At 33.6% G+C, this 21214-nt stretch overlaps 2 protein-coding genes and 1 long non-coding RNA gene across 3 annotated transcripts; 2 read left to right on the top strand and 1 right to left on the bottom strand.

Moving 5' to 3' along the window:
- The first annotated feature begins 1974 nt into the window (after window positions 1-1974).
- Window positions 1975-9431, top strand: LOC122600164 (phosphoenolpyruvate carboxylase 4-like). The gene is made up of 20 exons (XM_043772837.1): window positions 1975-2275; window positions 3703-3866; window positions 4162-4276; window positions 4392-4469; window positions 4559-4627; window positions 4709-4787; window positions 4892-4968; window positions 5074-5169; window positions 5540-5681; window positions 5825-5941; window positions 6034-6107; window positions 6245-6481; window positions 6658-6783; window positions 6926-7027; window positions 7101-7247; window positions 7430-7528; window positions 7664-7752; window positions 7891-8017; window positions 8099-8305; window positions 8370-9431. The coding sequence occupies exons 1-20, from the start codon at window positions 2120-2122 to the stop codon at window positions 9192-9194; spliced, it is 3126 nt and encodes a 1041-aa protein (XP_043628772.1). The 5' UTR covers window positions 1975-2119; the 3' UTR covers window positions 9195-9431.
- Window positions 9432-9573: 142 nt separating this feature from the next.
- On the top strand, window positions 9574-10550 carry LOC122600173. Its single transcript, XR_006324018.1, has 2 exons — window positions 9574-9872; window positions 10409-10550. It is a non-coding gene; the product is annotated as an uncharacterized LOC122600173 (long non-coding RNA).
- A 382-nt stretch (window positions 10551-10932) lies between these two features.
- LOC122586024 (isoprenylcysteine alpha-carbonyl methylesterase ICME-like) lies at window positions 10933-15477 on the bottom strand. The gene is made up of 11 exons (XM_043758140.1): window positions 14895-15477; window positions 14255-14331; window positions 14046-14115; window positions 13853-13942; window positions 13672-13746; window positions 13353-13454; window positions 13062-13202; window positions 12851-12916; window positions 12607-12750; window positions 11752-11842; window positions 10933-11652 (listed from the first exon to the last, which is right to left on the bottom strand). Exons 1-11 carry the CDS (start codon window positions 15344-15346, stop codon window positions 11494-11496), a joined length of 1467 nt encoding a protein of 488 aa, XP_043614075.1. The 5' UTR covers window positions 15347-15477; the 3' UTR covers window positions 10933-11493.
- Between the last annotated feature and the right edge of the window lie 5737 nt (window positions 15478-21214).

Raw genomic sequence — 21214 nt, 5'->3', positions numbered from 1 at the left:
CGCGAAGTCATCTTTTCCCTTTTCATCATTATAAGGGCAACCATTCCAGGAACGATACAAAATAAATGAATTAGGGGATGCGAAGATGTAGTAAATGGATAAACACATCCAGTAATGACTGTATTGTCTAATTTACAAGATACAATCTCTACTCTTTTATATAAATTCTAGTCCTTCTTCTTTTGAAAAGTGTTATATAAAAAAGTTAGTTTGGAAATAACTCAGTTACCCTTGATGATACGAAAAGAATTATTAGAGGTTACTCAATTTGTTTTTAATGAACTAAATTAAACTATAAACTCATCTTATTATTTTACATTTTAAAACTTTATTTTTTAAAATTTTTTCACTACCACCTTTATATCAGTTACATTTACATCTTACGCCGCTCGATTCCGTCACCACCAGACCCCATCGTATCCATCACTGTCGTATTGCAAAGATACCGTACCAATGTAGGTTAATCTTAAGGCTATTATTAATTAATTTTTTTAAAAATTACAACCGAAAGTAAAATATTATATATGGTATAAAAGTTTCATTTTTAAAATTCTCAAAGTGTGATTGTGTCAAAGTCCCACTCATGTTGTGGTTCCTAACCCAAACCTTATATTCATTTAAAACAAGATTATGTAACTATAGCTATGTTAATTGAATAGAATAATATTTCCATAATATATGGAGATTGATAATTTCTTAAAAAAAAATTTTTGTTGGTCAAAATTAAAAATAAAACTCTTAGGTTACTATAGTAAACAATAAGAGAACTTAAGTTGGAATATGTTTGAATACATACTTGAGGATGACTGCATTGAAATCGAATTTGAAATAAAGGCATGTACGAATTTCTTTTTTTAGAAGTTAATGAGAGAGAGTTTGGTAGTGTACCGCAAATCGGTATCCAGCATCCTCAACCCTTTGAAATCGGTGTGGTCATGCTAATGTTAGTGAATATTTAGAGCACATCGTGTATATAATTGCTTTTTTCTCTTTCGGAATAGGTAATCTAGACATAACACTTCTTTTAAGTTTTTAAGTTTGATATGTCTTAGTACGAAATATGGAACTTTCGGGGCTATCTAGCGTCATCCCATTAGATACAAGACATTTTAAAATAATTATTTATATATAACAATTACAGTAGCGTTAGCTACAGTAGATTTTTCAATTTTTTTTATTTTCACCACTAAATTTTTAGTTTTTCTATTTTTGCTACAAATACTACTACTTTTATTGTCTTACACTTTTACCCCAAACCTTCACATCTTTTGTTTTTAATACAAACTTACAATATTTAGATTTTTAGGTTTGTTAATTTTTGTCACATAACTTTAACCTTTTAACTTTTGTCACATAACTTTATTTTTTTTTTACTTTTAGCACGAAAGTTTGGTTTTATTTAGTTTCTAAACATATATTTTTTTAACTTTTGTCACGAAAGTTTTATTCTCTTTACTTTTTATCACGGACACTTTTAAGTTTTTACTTTTTATCACATAAATTTAATTTCTTTTACTTTGACACGAAAGTTTTGTTTTATTTAGTTTTTAAACTTCTGACCATATAACTTTTCACTTTTTAACTTTTGTCACAAAAATTTCATTCTATATAAATTTTTTACATGTGTAGATGTTACGTAATGTATTTCGGGACAACGCTCGGAAAAAAAAAAAAAAACTAATTTGTAAGAATCGTTGTTTTTTTTAACAATATAGCAAAATAAAGAAAAATAAAGAAAAAGCAAAGCATGAGAATCACCTGAGACCCCAATGCCCCAAAGCAGAGGTGCGAGAGGTGTGTTGGTTAACATTATTGCAAACGCCAAAAAGTCCTTTTCATTTCCTTTCTTTCCCATGGGTCCCATTCTCCTCCGATAATCCCGTGGAAAATCGTCACGTGTCACCTCTCTCGTACGGATGTATTTCAACAAACTTAAAATTTAACCACTCACAAAACCCCTCACACTCACACTCATCCTTCTACATAATTCCTTCCGTTCCACAATTTCCTCCTCAGCTCCTCCCCTCTCAACAAATATCATCTCCATTCACCTTTCTTCTCACACACACATATACATACACCTATACATACACATATACATACACACAGTACCGGAATAATGACGGACATAACGGACGATATAGCGGAAGAAATATCGTTTCAAAACTACGACGATGATCTTCGTTTGCTTTTTAGTCTTCTTAATGACGTTCTTCAACGTGAAGTCGGTCCGAATATCATGGAGAAAATCGAGCGCACTCGTACTCTTTCTCAGGTATCTCTTACTCGTTCAATTTTGTTATTCCGTTAGAATTTTTGCTACAAAATGATTATTTGAAGCATAATATATGTGACGAAATGATGTTTATACATTTTAGATTTAATCGGACGCGAGATATTGTTTAATCTGACGGTGAGATGTGACGGAAGTTATAATATGATATTTACATGATTCGGATGATCCAGGAAGTTATAATATATATATATATATATATATTGATATGTTAATGCGGTGAAGTTTAGCTTCTATAGACTTAGGCGCTAGTGATTCACTTATTCAGAGTTTAGAAGGCATAAGAGAAGGCTTATGATCGCATCGATTTAGCTTACGGAACATGTCATTTACTGTTTAGTAGTTGTAGAATTATATGATGATCTCTATGTATATGTAAATTAGCACACAGGCATGGAAATAATATATAGTTGTATATTATGTACAGATTTAGGTGTTTGAACGATTTATTTGAGTTCGAATGCTGTTTCTGTAGCAGATTTTTGTATGTTTGATTGTGTGAATGTAATTGTTATTCGACATAAAATGATTTTGTGCTTTCGTTTCTCTAGACAGAGGCGTTAGTTATTCACTTATTCAGAGTTTAGAAGGCATAAGAGAAGGATTATAATCACATCGATTTAGCTTATGGAACATCATATTTACTGTTTAGTAGTTGTAGAGTTATATGATGATGTGTATGTATATGTTAATTAGCGTACAGGCATGGAAATCATATATAGTTGTATAATGTACAGATTTAGGTGTTTGAACGATTTATTTGAGTTCGAATGCTGTTTCTGAAGCAGATTTTTGTATGTTGATTGTGTGAATGTAATTGTTGTTTTACATAAACTGATTTTGTGCTGAGATCTGAATTGGAATTATACCTGTTCACATACTATAAGGACTTGTTTCAAGTAAATGACTAAAATAGAATAGATGATCTTGTGTTTACAGTGCAGTACAAAATCACATTGGTTAGGTGTGGGCAAAAAATGGGCCACCTTTTCCATTTCTGATTCTGGTACTGATGCAGGGATATGCCGGAGTTTGGAGTAGTAGTCCTTTTTTAAGTTAACTTGAGCCTCTTTTTTCTTGATATCGGCATACGCCTATGCTTGGAAGAGTGCATAGTCCTATGCCCTTTCCTTATTTTGTGTTATTGTCGATGAATATATTTGTTCTTCATTTATTATTATTATTAAGATTCAAAGTAGTAGTTATATATATAAACAAGACCTTAGCCCGAAAACCTTGTTTTGAGTGAATTGTTGGCTATCAGTGAAGTTACGAGTTGTTTTGATAAGTTTTGTGATATTCTGCATTGTTTTATAACAACTGGATATTCTATTTGAGTTAGGGGGTTATTTTTCGAAATTTTTTCACATATAGCACCACATATTTACACACTTGTGATTAAATTGTAGAGTGCATGTCTTATAAGAGCAGCTGGGATTGAGGACACTGCAGAGGTTCTGGAGAAGCAATTGGCTTCTGAGTTATCGAAAATGACACTTGAGGAAGCCTTGAAGCTTGCTAGAGCCTTTAGTCATTTTCTTAGCTTAATGGGTATTGCTGAAACTCATCACAGGTAATCCATCATCCTTTTTTGGTTTACTTATGGCTTAAATCAGCTTGCCAGTGACATCTAAAGTTGCAGTGACTAGTATTGGCTGTAAAATATGGTGTATGTAGACTAATAAGGGAGGGAAAAATAAGAGTAATGACTTTTTGGCATTCGATAGCTGGATTTAATTAAAGGCTCATATTCAGAGTGGCATAATAAGGGAGGGAAAAATAATAGTAATGACTTTTTGCCTGGCTAAGTTGGCATAATAGCATCATGAAAATCACACTTCCTTATGGTCTAACATATAACTTTGCAGGTCTCGTAAGTCAAAGAATGTGGCACAAGCTTCAAAATCTTGTGATGATACTTTCAATCAGCTTATTCAAAGTGGTCTTTCTCCAGATGTGCTTTATGACACTATATGTAACCAGGTAGGGTTGATCACATCTTGTACATCTATTTGTCTCATCATTAACTGTTACAAAAGTATCTCGAGCTACTTAATATATTTTGTTTAATGATAGAATTTTTTTGATTTTCTTGTAGGCGGTTGAGATAGTCCTCACTGCACATCCTACACAGATTAACAGGCGTACTCTTCAGTATAAACACATTAGAATTTCTGTGAGTTGTTTAACGAACGATGATATCTTTTCTTATATAATACTATTATTAAAATAAGTTACTTGACTGTTATTCGTTGATTATTGCAGCATCTGTTAGAAGTCAATGATCGCAAAGATCTTACACAGGAAGATCAAGATACTCTAATAGAAGATCTGGTGCTCCCTCGCAGATTCTGTTAATTAGAATTAAAATTTTCTGGATAATTTTATGAATGATCTTTAATAATGATTTTGTAGGTGAGAGAGATAACCTCAATATGGCAGACAGATGAACTGAGACGCCACAAGCCGACACCGGTGGATGAGGCTAGAGCTGGTAAAGTTTTTTTTTTTTTTTTTTTGAAACTGCACGTGATATAGGTTCATACTGGATCTCTTCAAAGAGGATGCAGTTATTTATTATTAAATTTATGTAAACAGGGTTGAACTATGTCGAGCAGTCCCTTTGGAAAGCCATACCCCATTACTTACGCCGTCTCAGTAATGCTCTAAAGAAGGTAATACTTTTCTACTTTGCTTCGATACTGTATGATATAGCTTCTTTTTAATGTATTGACTGAGTTCCAAGATTTTTTTTAATATGTATATTCGTTTTCTTTCAGCATACTGGGAGGCCACTTCCTTTGACATGCACACCAATAAGATTTGGATCTTGGATGGGAGGTGATAGAGATGGAAATCCTAATGTCACTGCAAAGGTGAGATTGCAGTTTACATTTTTTTCACGAGGTCTTTTTGGTTTTTAAAAGTGTATGAAGTAGGTGATAATAACATATTTTATTAAATGGCACATCTCCTTTTTGTTGACTTTTTAATGTTACCTGCCCTCGTGTCAATGTTACAAAGAATTGCTGCAATGGGTTTCAGGCTAAACATTTTTATTATTATTAGCTTATATTTGAAGTTTGTGGTCGGCGCTGGTTAAACTTGAGCTGTTGTTCCAGCGGTAGGTCTTTTTATGAGCCAATGTAGCAATGGCCTGTCACTCATTGAATCATTAAAGAAAATCTTTCACATAATTCTGTCTTTTCTATTTAAGCTACTCAAAAAGACACATTACTATTGCAGGTGACGAGAGATGTATCTCTTCTATCAAGGTGGATGGCGATTGATCTTTACATACGGGAAGTTGACAACCTCAGATTTGAACTTTCAATGCACCAGTGTAGCCATAGCCTGTCAAGTTTGGCACATGATATCTTCTCTAAAGGTCTTTTGATTATGTTCTATATGACTCCGTTCCATCTGAGTGTTTCTTGGTAGTTCATTATAGATATCTGTTGTCTACTCTTTTGAAATCTGGGCAGGAAGTATCATGTACCAAGCTAAAATTATCTTTCCGTGTCTTTTTAGAAAATATTGAAGAGGACCGGCGGATAACTTGGGGCAACATACCAAAGCATCAAACCCATCATGCTTATGGCCTGCCTACACAACTTCCCGCTCAAGCTGATGTACCCTCGTGTACAGGTTAAACATTACCAGCCATTAAATTTTATCAGCATGATGGACCAATACAATGATCACTTAATTTAGTTTGCCGCTATGGGACTTTCCTGCAGAATACCACGAAGTGGAATCTCATTATCCTCAACTAGATGTTCCTGGGTCTGAGTACAAACCTCTGAAAAGCAAGGTAAAGAAACTTTCAGCATAACTGACTATTCTTTACGTTGGGTTTGTACCTTATATTTATGACCTTTCCTTCTAGATCAGGCAATCTTTTACATATTCATCTGCAAGTGAATATATATATATTTTATATATTTACAGGAAGAGCAGGCTACTTTATATCTGCAAGTTAATGTAAATGGCAACCAATCTAGTGGAACCAGTGGTCAACAACCTTCTACACCAAAATCTGGAACTGACAGCCCCAATCAGCTAGCTCAGAGGAAAATGTTTGGCGAGGTAGGAAAAGCCAGCTTCCGGAAGCTTCTTGAACCAAGCATGCCTCAGAAATCGGGAATTTCTCCTTACAGAATTGTCCTTGGGGATGTAAAAGAAAAGGTAACCTTTTGTGAGATATGTGTGCTTGAAGATAGTAACTGAAAGCCTAGTGTTTAGTTTCAGATTTCAGTTGGTAGCCTTGATTGCTACTATTTGCTTGAAATGTTCCTGATTGAGTGATTGACTTCCATTTGTGATGAGATTGTAACTCATTAATTTTTTTCACGTAATTCTAGCTTAGGAATACTCGTAGGCGATTAGAGCAGCTTCTTGAAGATCTTCCTTGTGACCAGGATCCTGGTGATTATTATGACTCACCAGATCAGCTATTGCAACCACTCATGCTATGTTATGAATCTCTGGTATTATGCTTAATATCTTGTTGCTTCTATACCCATGTCACCCTTTACAACCTATTATATCATGAACGCAAAACTTCAGAAAAAGGGGATGAAATTCTTCTGTTTTACTTGGTAGGCTAATGTATGACTTCAATTGTGACAGCAATCCTGCGGTTCGGGAATTCTAGCTGATGGACGGCTTGCTGACCTTATAAGAAGAATTTCTGTGTTTGGGATGGTACTGATGAAGATTGACCTCCGTCAGGTTCGTTTCTGTTACTATCATCTACATTACGTAACCATCACAGTTCGGTTTTAACATTTACTAGCTGTAACAGGAAGCTGGTAGACATTCAGAGACTCTTGATGCAATTACCGGATATCTTGATATGGGCACATACAGTGAGTGGGATGAAAGTAAGAAAATAGACTTTCTAATAAGAGAGCTAAAGGGGAAGAGACCTCTGATTCCACAAACTATAGAGGTAAAATCATGCTTGTACAATAATGATCAACTGTCAATCCTAGATAAATCAGCACATTGTGTTGAGTTCTATTTTAATGTAGTCATTAATTGTACATGGGATAGGGAGTACCCATCCAATTACCCTTAATTGTTTTGTAATTATTGTAGTCTTTTGTGACTTTTCTTGAATTGGTTTATTAGGTTTCTCCTGAAGTTAAAGAAGTCCTGGACACCTTCCGTGTTTCTGCTGAGTTGGGTAGTGATTCTCTAGGTGCCTATGTGATATCCATGGCCTCAAATGTATGATACATGATGGCACTCCTTCAGATATTAAATTTAAATAATTTTAAATTATATTATTTTTTTTTCCTGATTTTTAATTACTTTCATGATGCAAATGATGAAAGAATTTCATGTCTGTTTCTTACATGACAGGCAAGTGATGTCCTTGCTGTGGAGCTTCTGCAGAAAGATGCTCGTCTTGCAATATCAGGGGAACAAGGAAGACCATGTTGTGCTGGAATGTAAAGTTACTTATATCTTACTCTATTTCCTTTTTAAATTCACCTTCTAGGATTCTAGGAATAGCTGACAATTTGTAGTTGTACTACGTTTTATGTTGCATTGTGTTCTCACAAACTGTTTTTGCCTCACCCAAATAGATTGCGGGTAGTCCCTCTGTTTGAGACCGTGAAGGATTTGAGAGCAGCTGGTTCTGTGATACGGAGATTATTATCTATTGATTGGTACAGAGACCACATCATAAAAAATCACAATGGACACCAGGAGGCATGTCACTTGAACATGTTACTGTATATTATACGAACCTGTCTATCTAAACTGGGTAAATTAACATACTATTTTACACAGGTAATGGTTGGATACTCTGACTCAGGTAAAGACGCTGGGCGTTTTGCTGCTGCATGGGAACTTTACAAGGCTCAAGAGGATGTTGTAGCTGCATGCAAAGAGTATGGTATCAAAGTTACTTTGTTCCACGGCCGTGGAGGAAGTATTGGCCGAGGTGGTGGTCCTACACATCTTGCTATTCAATCCCAACCACCTGGTTCTGTCATGGTATGGTCTTCACTTGCAACTTTTCTCAAAATTCAACACTCTTCTAAATACTATGAATTTGCAGGGTACACTTCGATCAACCGAGCAGGGAGAAATGGTGCAGGCCAAGTTTGGGCTACCAGGGATGGCTGTGAGGCAACTAGAGATCTACACAACAGCAGTTCTTCTCGCCACCCTTCGTCCTCCAAAGCCACCAAGAGATGAGAACTGGCGAAATCTCATGGAAGAGATATCAGATCGGAGTCGCCAAAGTTATCGAAGCACTGTTTATGACAACCCAGAATTCATTACTTACTTCCAAGAAGCTACACCACAGGCTGAACTGGGACACCTAAACATTGGTAGCCGTCCAAGCAGAAGAAAAAGTTCAGCAGGAATCGGAGATCTTCGGGCCATTCCATGGATATTTGCATGGACACAAACACGATTCGTTCTTCCTGCATGGCTTGGAGTTGGAGCTGGTTTGAAGGGTGTCTGTGAGAAAGGACATGCTGAAGAACTAAAAGCAGCTTACAAAGAATGGCCTTTCTTTCAATCTACAGTGGACCTGATAGAAATGGTATTAGGAAAAGCAGATATTCCGATTGTCAAACACTATGATGAAGTGCTGGTTCATGAAAGTCGGAGGAGTCTTGGTGATGATCTTAGAAAGGAGCTTTTGTCAACTGAGAAATATGTGTTGGTGGTAACTGGTCATGAGAAGCTATCTGAGAACAACAAGAGCCTGAGGAAGTTAATTGAGAGTCGTCTCCCCTATCTTAATCCTCTTAACATGTTGCAGGTGGAGATTTTGAAGAGGTTGAGAAGTGATACAGAGAATAACAAGCTTAGAGATGCATTGCTTATTACCATTAATGGCATCGCAGCTGGGATGAGAAACACTGGTTAATCACCTTCTAGTAAAAACCAGTTGAATTTAGATTTGTGTTTAGCATTTGGTTCGTTAAGAAACCTTACATGTCGTACATCCAGTGCAAGTGTTTAGCATTTGGAACTAATACTGTGTGTTCATGTTACCTACCTAGTGTAATTGTGGATTTTGAGTATGGTACATAAGTGCGTCATGGTTTGTGACAATACGCATTTGAAGATTTTAACTGAAGAATCTAAATGTGGTATTTGTGCATTTATGCATTATTATGTGTATGCTACAAGTAATTGTAGCTTCTAAGCATGGCATCATATGCTATGTTAACAACTTGTTTCTGGGTATCAAAATAATGCAGTAATTGGGTCACATCTTAAACCTATATGGCTGCTATATGGAATCCAATGCGAAGCCTGCTTGTGAGTAAATATTCCGTTCCAGGTTGTTTTGTTTTTCATTCCATAATTCAGCTATAAATGCATGAGCCTTTGTATTAGTTATACATCAAGGCCAACAGTTTAAAAGCTTGTATTTAAGCTTTCTATCACATTTCCAAGGAATCAAATGGCATCATTGAAGATGGAGAAACCTGTTAAAGAGGCTGTCAAACCTTCGGCTACCAAACCTTCAGCTACAAAACCTTCTGCCTCCAAAGCAGCCCCTAAAAAGCCTGCACAGCCTCGTGAACCTAGGAAGAAGGTAATATTGGTGCTATCTATCCTATAAAGCCATTCCGTAATTTGTCAAAAGTGGTCAATATTTCCATACGTGCTGAGTTGACCCGAAACACTTATTCATAATTCTAGATTTTGTGTGTGTAACTAATGTATCAAGGGGTTGGGTATTGTAAAACAAGTATTAAAGTAAAACAAATAAGACAACATCTTGACCCTTAGATCATGCTTAAATTGATACACGCAGATTCACGAAGCAATTGATATATGATGATTTTCTTGATGTGTGGTTAATGTCAATGTAAAAAACTTATTGTTTTATTTGTTTTACTTTAATAATTGTTTTATTTTACCTAAAACCAATGTATCAAATATGATTTAAAATCATGCTATTTCAACAATCATACAATTTCTTGAAATGATATATGAGGAATTATTACTAGAAAAAATTATTTTGAATGAGTTTTGAACTGTTCTAGTCATTTAATTCTTGGGAATTGTCCATTCTTGAGTATTCATATCATATAACTTATGGTTGTGTATGGCTTGATCGTGTTGTAGTCATCAGGTGCAAAGAATGCAGCCACACCAAAGAAATAAGGACAAGGCTGATTAGCAACGAAGCCTAATATACAATACTTCGTGGGAATGTGATCTTGTTTTTTTATGTCTTTCGGAATGGAATAAAAGCATATTCTATAAATTGCTTCCTTTTGACTTGTTTCAAATGCCGATCCGCCAAGTTGCGTTACAAGTTTTAATTTAGTTTTACATATATGCATTTACTTTCCAGAAAAACCATCCCCAGAATTCAAATAGCTTCCAATACACTTATATACCAAAGATAACTAAAAAATAAAATAAAATACAGGTTACCAATAAAATGCTTGCCTAAATATGTCTAATAATGTTATTGGTACATTGGCAAAATTAGAATTGAGTTTCCAAAAATCCAGTTAAGTCAAACTAAAGCAGAGAAAAAAAGTTTAACATATACAGATAAACCATATAAAAATATTAAATCAAAGATGTTATGCATAGAATAAGTTGTATATGGGCTAAAAGTATATATGCCTTGAAACAGATTGATGGGAAAGAAACTATGCATGATCTATTTAATCTTGATTTCCTTCTTCACACTCATCTTATCATCAAGTTTAAACATACATATATACATTACACATAACCTTTTACGCTCAAGGGACCTATGGGTTAACATAGTTTCTCAAATATAAGTAGATCACCTATCTAATTCTCCAAGGCCAAACCCCTTCTTACACACCCCGGGCATCAAAGAATACGAGTTCACCCCACCAACTATTGATCTTTTCAGCAAGGGAAATGCAGGCGATGCTTGTGGAGGATGTTAATACAGCAACAGAACGTAAAATAACTCACTTTGTCTAGGTGCATAGTGTTGCATGTTTCGAAGGTTAAGAACTTAAGATCATGCGTGTCTTTAGCTGGCATAGTGCTGTAAGTTGTAACATAGATCAAATTGCTTCTTGGGTAATATAACTATTTGATTGGAATTGCCATTATATATATATATATTATATATATATATATATATATATATACTGATGGACTCGGCATAGATTCATAGGTTTCACGAGTTTAAAGAATGTGATACTGTCTAGAGGTAGTTAAAACGGGCTGACTTTTCTAGCTAACTTTAGCATAAACTCAGGTACAAGGCGTCGTCTTGGAGGTGCTCTTGCTTGTTTGGCAAGAGCTTTTTCATCTCCAGCATGAATGAGTGCAACTAAATCGTCAAATAGCTTATCATCACCTCTCATTGGATCCTAAATACAGAAATTGCAAAAAACAAGAATCAGTGAAAGGTAATTAGGGAAATCTGCTTAGAATATAACTGATTAGGCAGAATGGATTGAAAACACAACCTGAACAAACACATCGGTGTGAGTTTTCCCCTCATATAACAAGAGCTCTGCTTTTGCTCCCACTCTTTGGAGAGTTTCCACAAATGTTTTGCTGCAAACATGAACATGGGTATTTTTCAATCCATTTTTTTAAATTGGAGATCACATTTCCAATCTTTTATGAATAATATGAATGAAACAATGAATCTGGTAATTAGGGAAGTAACCATATTAATATAATACCAAACCTCCAATTAGATTCACATAATCATGTCTGATGATGCCTTTGCTCTTAACTACAATCCTTTGGACATACTGCCTTAATTTCCATTTCATTGAAGTTTTTGGAAAGATATCCAAACACACAAAATCATTATACTTAATTCTTTGCACATTAAATACCCAAGATCAGGTAACTGAAACACTGAAACTGTATTCAGTGCAATTTAGATAAAAAGGTACACGACTTTGATTTAAATAATCAAAGATTCTTTATTTAGGCCAGAAAAAACCATGAAAGTTCTTTATTTAGAACACTTTGATTTAAGTAATCTTCTAAGTCAGCCTGTTTCCAGATTCCATTTCATTTCATGTCATCAGTTGACCGGACTGGCTACCTTAATCGAAGTTTTTTAAAAGTTACAACGGTTCCGATTACTGATGTTTAATGGTTTACTCTGGCAAAAGAGGACTGGTTGCCTAGAAAAGAAATCAGACTAAGAACGGTAACTTTTTATGCAATTATCTCCTGTATTTATGAGTTTGGCGATTTTGTGTTTTAATCCATGCATGTCCATTGTTTTGTATGACAACATGGTCATTTCTGAGAAATTACCAGAAAAGGACTCGGTGCACTCATTTAAGAGAATAACATACCTGTTATCTGATGGGATGGAATAATCTGCAGTCCCATGAAAAAGGATAACTGGAGGTAAGAGAGACAGTGCCTTCTTATATAATGGGTCTTGCACAATAATTTCTGGAGAATATTTACTCAAAGATTCCTCTCCACCCATTAATCTGTAGAGATTATTGGAATAATCACATTGATGCCATCAAAATTCAAAAGTAACAAGTAATAAAGGAAACGATAACAAAAGTTAAATACATGTAAGAGTACCTAACCAAAAGTGACTTGTATGGGCCTCTCGTAGTCAAATGATCTGCTAATTTAAACAAGTTATATCTGCAGAGAGATTATAAACAATGACACAAGGGTCATTAGATCCCTTGTCCAAAGAGAGAAAGAGAACTACAAAAGAATGAATAACGATACATTAAGGATTTTAAACCCGTTATAATCATATAAAGACATTGGAATAGATACACACCCTCCTGATAAGCCAAAATAAGCTTTTATCTGAGAGACGCTCCATGTAGTAGTTTGTGTCGGATCAGACTCTCTACTTGCCTGCTCCAAGAGGGCACACGCAGCTATGTGTGCACCAGCTGACTGTCCCATCAAATAAATCCTTAAAAAGTACCATGAACTAATATCAAGACCCAATCGCTTAAATTTAGTGTACCAAATGGGAACTACAAAATAATAATCATTTATATATATATATATATATATATATATATATATATGTATATGTGTGTGTGTGTGTGTGTGTGTGTACCTGTTAGGATCACCACCATATTCAGAGATATTATTGCATACAAATGAGATTCCTCGTGAAGCATCCTGAACCATCTCACTGATAGTAGCCTTCGGATAATTTCTGTATGCAGATTTCAACCATCAAGATCAACTCACAACTCTATCACTAATCCAAAAATAAAAGCGAGAAAAGGTGCAAATAATTGCAACTATAGTGAATGGTATCAGTACTGCATTGATTTACTATAGATCACACTTGCAACACAAGTACATAATAATAATAGATAAAATGTTTACAACGGAATAAACACGTAATTTTCAAATTTATCTCAAATTACCTGTAGTCTATGCATGCCACTATGACATCTGTACCTGATAAGTGGCGACCTAATAGAGAACCCCAAGCTTTATACCTGCAAAAATGGAAGTAACAATCAAAACTTGTATTACTGGGAAAGGAAGGCCTAAATTTGTCAAACATCGGTTTTGAAAAAGTCAAGATTTAATATAAATACTCACCCAATTACCCAGGCTCCTCCAGTAATGAAAGCGATGACAGGCCTCGGACCATCATTTTCCCCAACGTTTTCAGGTAAATAAATATCAAGTCTGCACATGATAACAAGGGCAATAGCAAAAGCAAATAGTCAAATATCACAATAAGAGTCCAGAACAACCAAAAGCGCAAGTCATCATGTCATATATAACGTACTTATTCCTTGGTTGGTCCCCAAAGACAACATCCCGACGTACATTTCTTGAGAAATAATAGTAATAAGCAACTGCAGCAAATAAGCAGCCTTGTGTCATTAAGGAAGTACGATTACATTAGAAAATTTAAGATTAGTGACACAAAAAAACTGTGTTATTTGTTGTTAACATGGGAGGAATGACCTGAGCCACGAACCACCAACTACGAACCTTGAAGTACACCTGGCATAATTAGGATAGCATAAATTTGTAGAGAAACAAATCCAGTGAAAAACTTAAAGCCTGACCTGAAGAAATGAAATATATCAAAAAAATACATCATAAGCATATGATAGAAATACTTGTAATCAGAGGTTATTGGTAAAATCATAAAAAGCCTGGCCAAACTAAGAGATTATTTATACTCAGCTGAATCAGAAAGAGATGATTACTATATTATGGATACTACTATACGAAAAGCTTATAGATATACATAAACAATTCAATGTCTACTTAGTCCTAGCTCAGGGACAGCCACAAATAGAAATAGGGTGACACTAAAAAAATCGACATAAATAGTTGGAATAAGGGTTATCTAACTTGTCGTAATTCGCTATAGTTTGTATTCAGTTTCCAAATTGTCTATTAATCAAACGCATTAATGTTGGCCTTACGTTTACGTACACGTCTAAATTCTCGTATATACTACCCGAAAGCCCTATACTTTCCATGTACTAAATCAAGATTATCTACTATTGTATATATGTATGTAAAGTTAAATCATTTCACATTCTAAATGAAATATATAACAAAACCAAGTTCATAAATATACATTATAACATCATAACATTATCAATAGAAAGAAATTTACCCCATAAATCCCAACATTTTAGACCCAACTCTAGTGATCAAGAACTTCTCCCCATCAGCCCGGTTCGAACTACTCCAAAAAAAACGCCTTCTCCCACCACGTAAATCGGATAAACTCGGATCACTAACGACTCTCCTTCGCCCTATCGGGTAAAAAACCGAACTTGTTGGCACTCGGGTACTTTCATAACTTGAAACCCTGGTCAAAAATGGTTTCTTTTCAATCTTTTTACCATCTTCAATAGAAGAACTAACTGAATTATCATTACCATAATCATAATCCAATATAAGTGACCCAGCTGCAGCTGAAGAAGAAGACATGGGCATAATTGATGATGACGATGAAGATGGTTGAGTTTGGATAAAGGGGTTTGAAATTGAAATGGGTAAGATTTGGGATTTCATATTGTTGGATATATATAGGCTTGTTGATTTACTGATTGATTTGTGCATGTGTGTTTGTGTGTGACTGTGTATTGATTGTGTATAAGTATAACAATAATGGTGAATCAGAGTGAGTTTGATTTTGGGATATCTTTTTTTAAGGAGTTTTTGGTTTTACAGAAACAGGGGAATCAATGACCTTGACCTTCCTCTTGTTTGGACTAGGAACCACATAGGCGACATTTATTTGGACTAAACTAGGTTTCAGCGTGGAACCGCCCCGTCCCGTACTGGTACCGGTATCAGTCCCGAAACTTATAAAAATATGGTACCGGTCCAAGTCCCATATAATCAGGATCGGGACGAGACCTGAACGGAACAGAAAGTTCGAGGGGTTCCTGTAGTTTCCGAGATTTCTTAGTCTCATCCCGATTTCAATCCTGAAAACCAAAAAATATATATATCAGCTCGGATCGTACATGGGATTTTGTACACTTTCCGGTATTAAAATCGAGAGGGTATCAAGACGGGACTCTGAACTTAGAGTTTTCGGTTCATCCCTCGGACTAACATATTCTCAAAGCTTAAAATCAAAAATAAAATGAGAAATTAAACTCGTATAAAAGAATTTATTTATTTTACTCATAAAAATCATAACATGATAACTTGAGAGTATGAGTAGTCCACTCATCCTTGTTTCTTTAAAATCTTGAAAGACTTTTTTAGATGTATATTTAAAAAGATGGTTAATGAAGTAAGAATATGGCCAAAAAAGTACAAAAAAATAAATAAATAAAAAATAAAAAATCTTAGAATAAAATGTATACATTTGAATCAAAATATATCTAATGATCCGATTTGAGAAAAACTATGGTTATGTTATTTTTTGTATGGTACTCCGTAATGAATAGTTTAAAAGGCATACATGGAATATTTAACCTTTTAGTTTTAAATCTATAACATATCTTTTGAATGACTAATGGGGTTGATACCGATTGATAAAGTTTTTGACCCTTAAAATATTATATCAGGATTCAAATCTTATATTTATATAGAATAAATTACATTTTTCGTCCCTGAATTTGTCAATTTTTGTGAATAATGTACTAAAGTGAAGAAATTACACGAATCATCCCTGAACTTGGCAATTTTTTGCAATATTACTCTGCGGCCAAACGCCGTCTATTTGAACCGTTAAATGAGGGGCAACTTCGTCATTTCACCATGTTCTCCTTCTATAACACCTTTTTCTTCTTCTTGTTTTTCTTTTTAGATCCAACACACTAAAAACAAAAAATAAATAAATAAAAAATAACACTCTTCTTGTTCTTCAAAGCCAACAAAATAATGAGCACACCAATCTCTTCAAAGCCACAAATAAAGCATAATGAACTCACTAAAATGATCACCGGACCAAAATAAAGACGATCAACGGCTAAGAAATGTGTTTGTAAATATAACATAAACATCCTTCCATTTAAATAAGAGTCAATAAACAGATGATTTTTTAAAAAATACTATTTGTTCAAGCATGTATTGTTGTTGGCACCAAAACAGGTCGGGTTTTAACTTTTTAGCATCTTGCTAACAATACACACCAACTCAAGACCGAAGAACCCGGACTTCGATTTATGAGAATAAATAAACATTAAAACATTTGAGTTCTTAGTGTTGCCCCTTTTTCCCATAAGATTCAAACATAAGTTATAATAATAATCTATAATATAACACATACATAATTCTAACCACACAAACAAATCAACACTACTATAAGTCCTAATCGAACTAAATGAAAACATTAATAAAAAAATAAAATAGTTATAAACACAAATTAATCAAACAAACTATATATATATATATATATATATATATATATATATATATATATATATATATATATAAAAGGAAATAAGTGATAACAGCTATATATGTATGTACACCTCAAACAAAAATCAAAATCGAAACAAAAATGAAATTAAAAAATCCAAAAAAAGAAAGTAACAAGAAGAAGAAGAAAAAAGGAAATATGTATGTAAGTATGTATACCAGAGCGTGACCTATGTTAACAGTGGTCCAGGCGATGCCGGGAGAACAACCGGTGACGGAAAAAACAACGAGCCAAACAAGAAACAAAATGAGAATATAAGTGGTCCATACACCCGACACATGAACCATTTAGTATTCACACATAATATGTTACTCATATCATTTTAATCTGTTAAAGTTAATATACAACCTTTTATGATTTTGAGTAAATTACATATTTCTTTTAATCTTATCTAATAAGCCAATAATATATATTCTAAATTTACAATATAATTTTTTTTGTTTTAGTGTGCTAGATTTGAAAAAGAAAAACAAGAAGAAAAAAAGAGTGTTATAGAAGGAGAACATGGTGAAATGATGAAGTTGCCCTTCATTTAACGGTCAAAATAGACGGCGTTTGTTAGCGGAGTAAAAATTGTAAAAAATTGCCAAGTTCAGGGATGATTCGTGTAATTTCTTCATTTTATTACATTATTCGCAAAAATTGCCAAATTTAGGGCGAAAAATGTAATTTACTTAAATTATATATTTGTATGAATTGATTATTCGGGATTAAAGAGTAAAACTTTTATCCTTAAATGAATGAATGGTAAAAAAAAAGTATAGTACTCTATAAGATTTTTAAACGTATAACAGTGCGACTAAACAATGTATATCTGAGTTAAAGATGGATTTTTATGATATAAATAGAAGTAAATACGAGTATTTACTTTTGTTTGGTTTTGAATTGGGTTCGAATATTTACTGTTTGTTTGGTTTTGTATAGGGTTGATTGAGGTGGACACGTATGGGGAATGGGCCCAGTGACAACATGGGCGCTAACATGTCGTGCTTGTTTGGATTGGGTATCAACGATCCTATATCATTGCTGTGAATTGTGATGGTATCATTATTTGTAGTATAGTAAAATAATACTCCGTAATAATAATGGTAATGGCAATTGGTTCATTTTTTAATGTTATGGACTTATGGTCCTTGTGAATGAAATGTTTCATTCAATATGTTATCCATCTGTAAGTACATTAACTACATTGTGGAAACAAAGGAGATATCAAGACATTTCCACAAAGGAGATATAAAGACATTACTGAAGCAATCTTGTTTGTTTGATGGTGGTTATTATGGAAATAAAAAAAAAAAAAAATCTCGTTTTTAAGGGGGCTCGGTTTATATCAGTGAGATCTTTCATCGATTATAACGACTTCTTTTGCTTGAATTTTCATTCGTTCTCAGAAGGTGTATATTCTTTGACACTTATGGGCTATGAGCGCGTCTTTATTGTTGTAGAGTAATTGTTATTACTTTTCATTTTTTTTGTCTTGCCGAATAAGTAATTTTATATCAATAAAAGATTGTTGTTCCAAAAAATAACATTAACTGCATTATTCCATATCGGGTTAAAGATCTAAACTACAATATATTTCTTGATTTATATATAGTTGTATTGTGTATTTTCGTGTTGACGTTATTTGGTGACAAAAACTCAAATTTTTTTCCAGTCAATGTTTTTCAACCTTTTTTTTACTACGTTTACACCTTTTTCATATTTATTTGGGTATTAAACTATTGTTATTGTCATTTTTATAGTCATTCAATTATATACTCCTTTTTCAGCATTGAAACAAATAAAATTTGGCAAATATTGCTAAAAAATGATTTTTTTAAAAAATGAAGAAAAGGTATATAGATATAAATATGATAAAAATGTTTTTTGTACTTTTTTTTACCCAAAACAAGATGGGAAAATGTGGGATTTAAGATGGAAAGGTTGTTGTTGAATAAAAAGTATGGAGATTTGATGCTAGAAAAACAAAATTTTACTTGAAATACGTTAGAATTTGATCAAAATTGATATGCTTGTACAAATTTAGAAATTTATTGCATATATAGATAAACAAAAATGCATGGTTTAACTGTATATACATACTGAAAAATATATTGGCGTTATATCTTTTTAGCCATTCATATTTGAAGTTTCTTTTACAAAAAATAAGGTCTTAACTAAGTTAATATTAGACTATACTTGATAACTAAAAACTAAAGTACAACTTTTTGGTCTATGAACATCAAAATTCATATTTTAAAGATAACTACAGATAAATAAGAAATAAAACAATTTCTTGTCAAAATGAACAAAGGATAGTCAATACATTATAACTTCTTCTGCCAATTCTATCGACTAATATACGTTTTCTTAACTGGGTCAGCGTTACAGAGCTCACTCGAAGTATAAATGCCTATTTCAAAACCCAATGGGGGAAAACCCTTACTAATCCGTCCGAAAGCACAACGATTAATAGGGGTATACTTTGTTCCCTCAGACTTGAACCTGAGTATACCCAAGTCAAACTCTCACAAAAAGATTACCTATATCTCTAGGGTGGCTAAGAGGAGATTAAAATCTAAGATCTATAAATCACTAGGAAAATTCCAAACTGCTACACCAACTCATCATTAATTAAATTGTGGTGTAAGTAGTGTCATTAAATATGACACTAGTTCATATATGTAACATGACACATATATGCAACCAAATAACAAAAACATACCAGTCTACCTATATTCTAAACAATCGAAAATATAAGGTAGACAAAACAAAGCGATTACAAATTAAAGTTGTGAATCTCAGCCGTTTTCTGACATTGCTAATACGTAAATTTTATATTTGACAAATGAGAGTTGTAACTTACAAGTATTAATTGTTCTTGTCATATACTTCTCTAAAAATCAATAAAATAGATAGTTAAAACGATTACGAGAAAGTGACATGAACTATCTTCCAACTAGTGATAGATACAAAGTACAAACACGATAAGTTTGATGTGGCACATATATCATCAAAATTAGTTTGGTAGAGATCGAGTCAATACCAATTAGTTTTCATCCTAAAGTAATCTCGATCGGTTTCTTTTCAATTTAATTTATGGCCTCCATAAAATACCTTTATAAAACTTTTTGTTAATGACAAAACTGTTGATAATATATTAGTATGTACACAAAAAGTAATATTTTATATTTAGAAAACAACCTCTAAAATCTTTAATCATAAAACAAATTTATAAAAAACATATCCCATTATATACAAGTTGGATTGCTAAAGTGAAAGACACATGAGTCATGTGTTATACAGTAAGAAAAGGTCCCTATAAAGCAAAAATAATTTTACAGAATGATGATAATTCAGACCGGCCAGCTATATATGTTGTATGAGTCTGAATATAATAATTGACCGATGACAAAAACCCAAATGGGATAGAGGTGGCGGGGATGAAAATGCGGAAGTGGACATGCAGTAAAACCATGTCTAGGATGATTTCGAGAGAAGTTTTGAAAGCCGAGCTTAAAGTTGCAACCATCATCAACGAGTTAAGGCCGGGAAAGACAATTTAGATTACCGTAACGTGATGGTGGTGGTGGAGGCGACTGTTGATGGTGGAGGCGTCGAGTGGTATAGATAATTGATGTAAATGGTTAATAGAGATCTCTATATTAAATAAAAAATGAGTGTTATGACATCATAATTTATAAAAATAACTTGCTTGTCATCTTTCAATTCTTTCTTGATATTTAGTTTTTTTTATTTAATTTACTTATGATGTCATAAACATTTTCCTTTTTTTAATTTATTGAATTTTTCTTTTTTATGATGTTAAATTTAACTTCTTTTGATTAACCAACCCGAAAAATGGGATAGATCTACGATAAATCTTATTCAGTTCGATTAGAGATGGTAGATTCAAATGGAATAAAAAAAGAGTTGACTGCCGAGCTGTATGAGCTAGGAAACTCTCAAGTACAGTTCTAAGGGAAGGAATTAACCCACCTATTCCAACCGGGGAGAACAGGCCATTCAACAGGGGGATTCTGAAATTGCGGAGGCTTGGTTCGACC

The sequence above is a fragment of the Erigeron canadensis genome, chromosome 1 (genome assembly GCF_010389155.1).
Source record: "Erigeron canadensis isolate Cc75 chromosome 1, C_canadensis_v1, whole genome shotgun sequence".
Classification (NCBI taxonomy): Eukaryota; Viridiplantae; Streptophyta; class Magnoliopsida; order Asterales; family Asteraceae; genus Erigeron; species Erigeron canadensis.
Note: the sequence above shows the minus strand (reverse complement) of the source record. Positions and strands in the feature narration are given on the sequence as shown.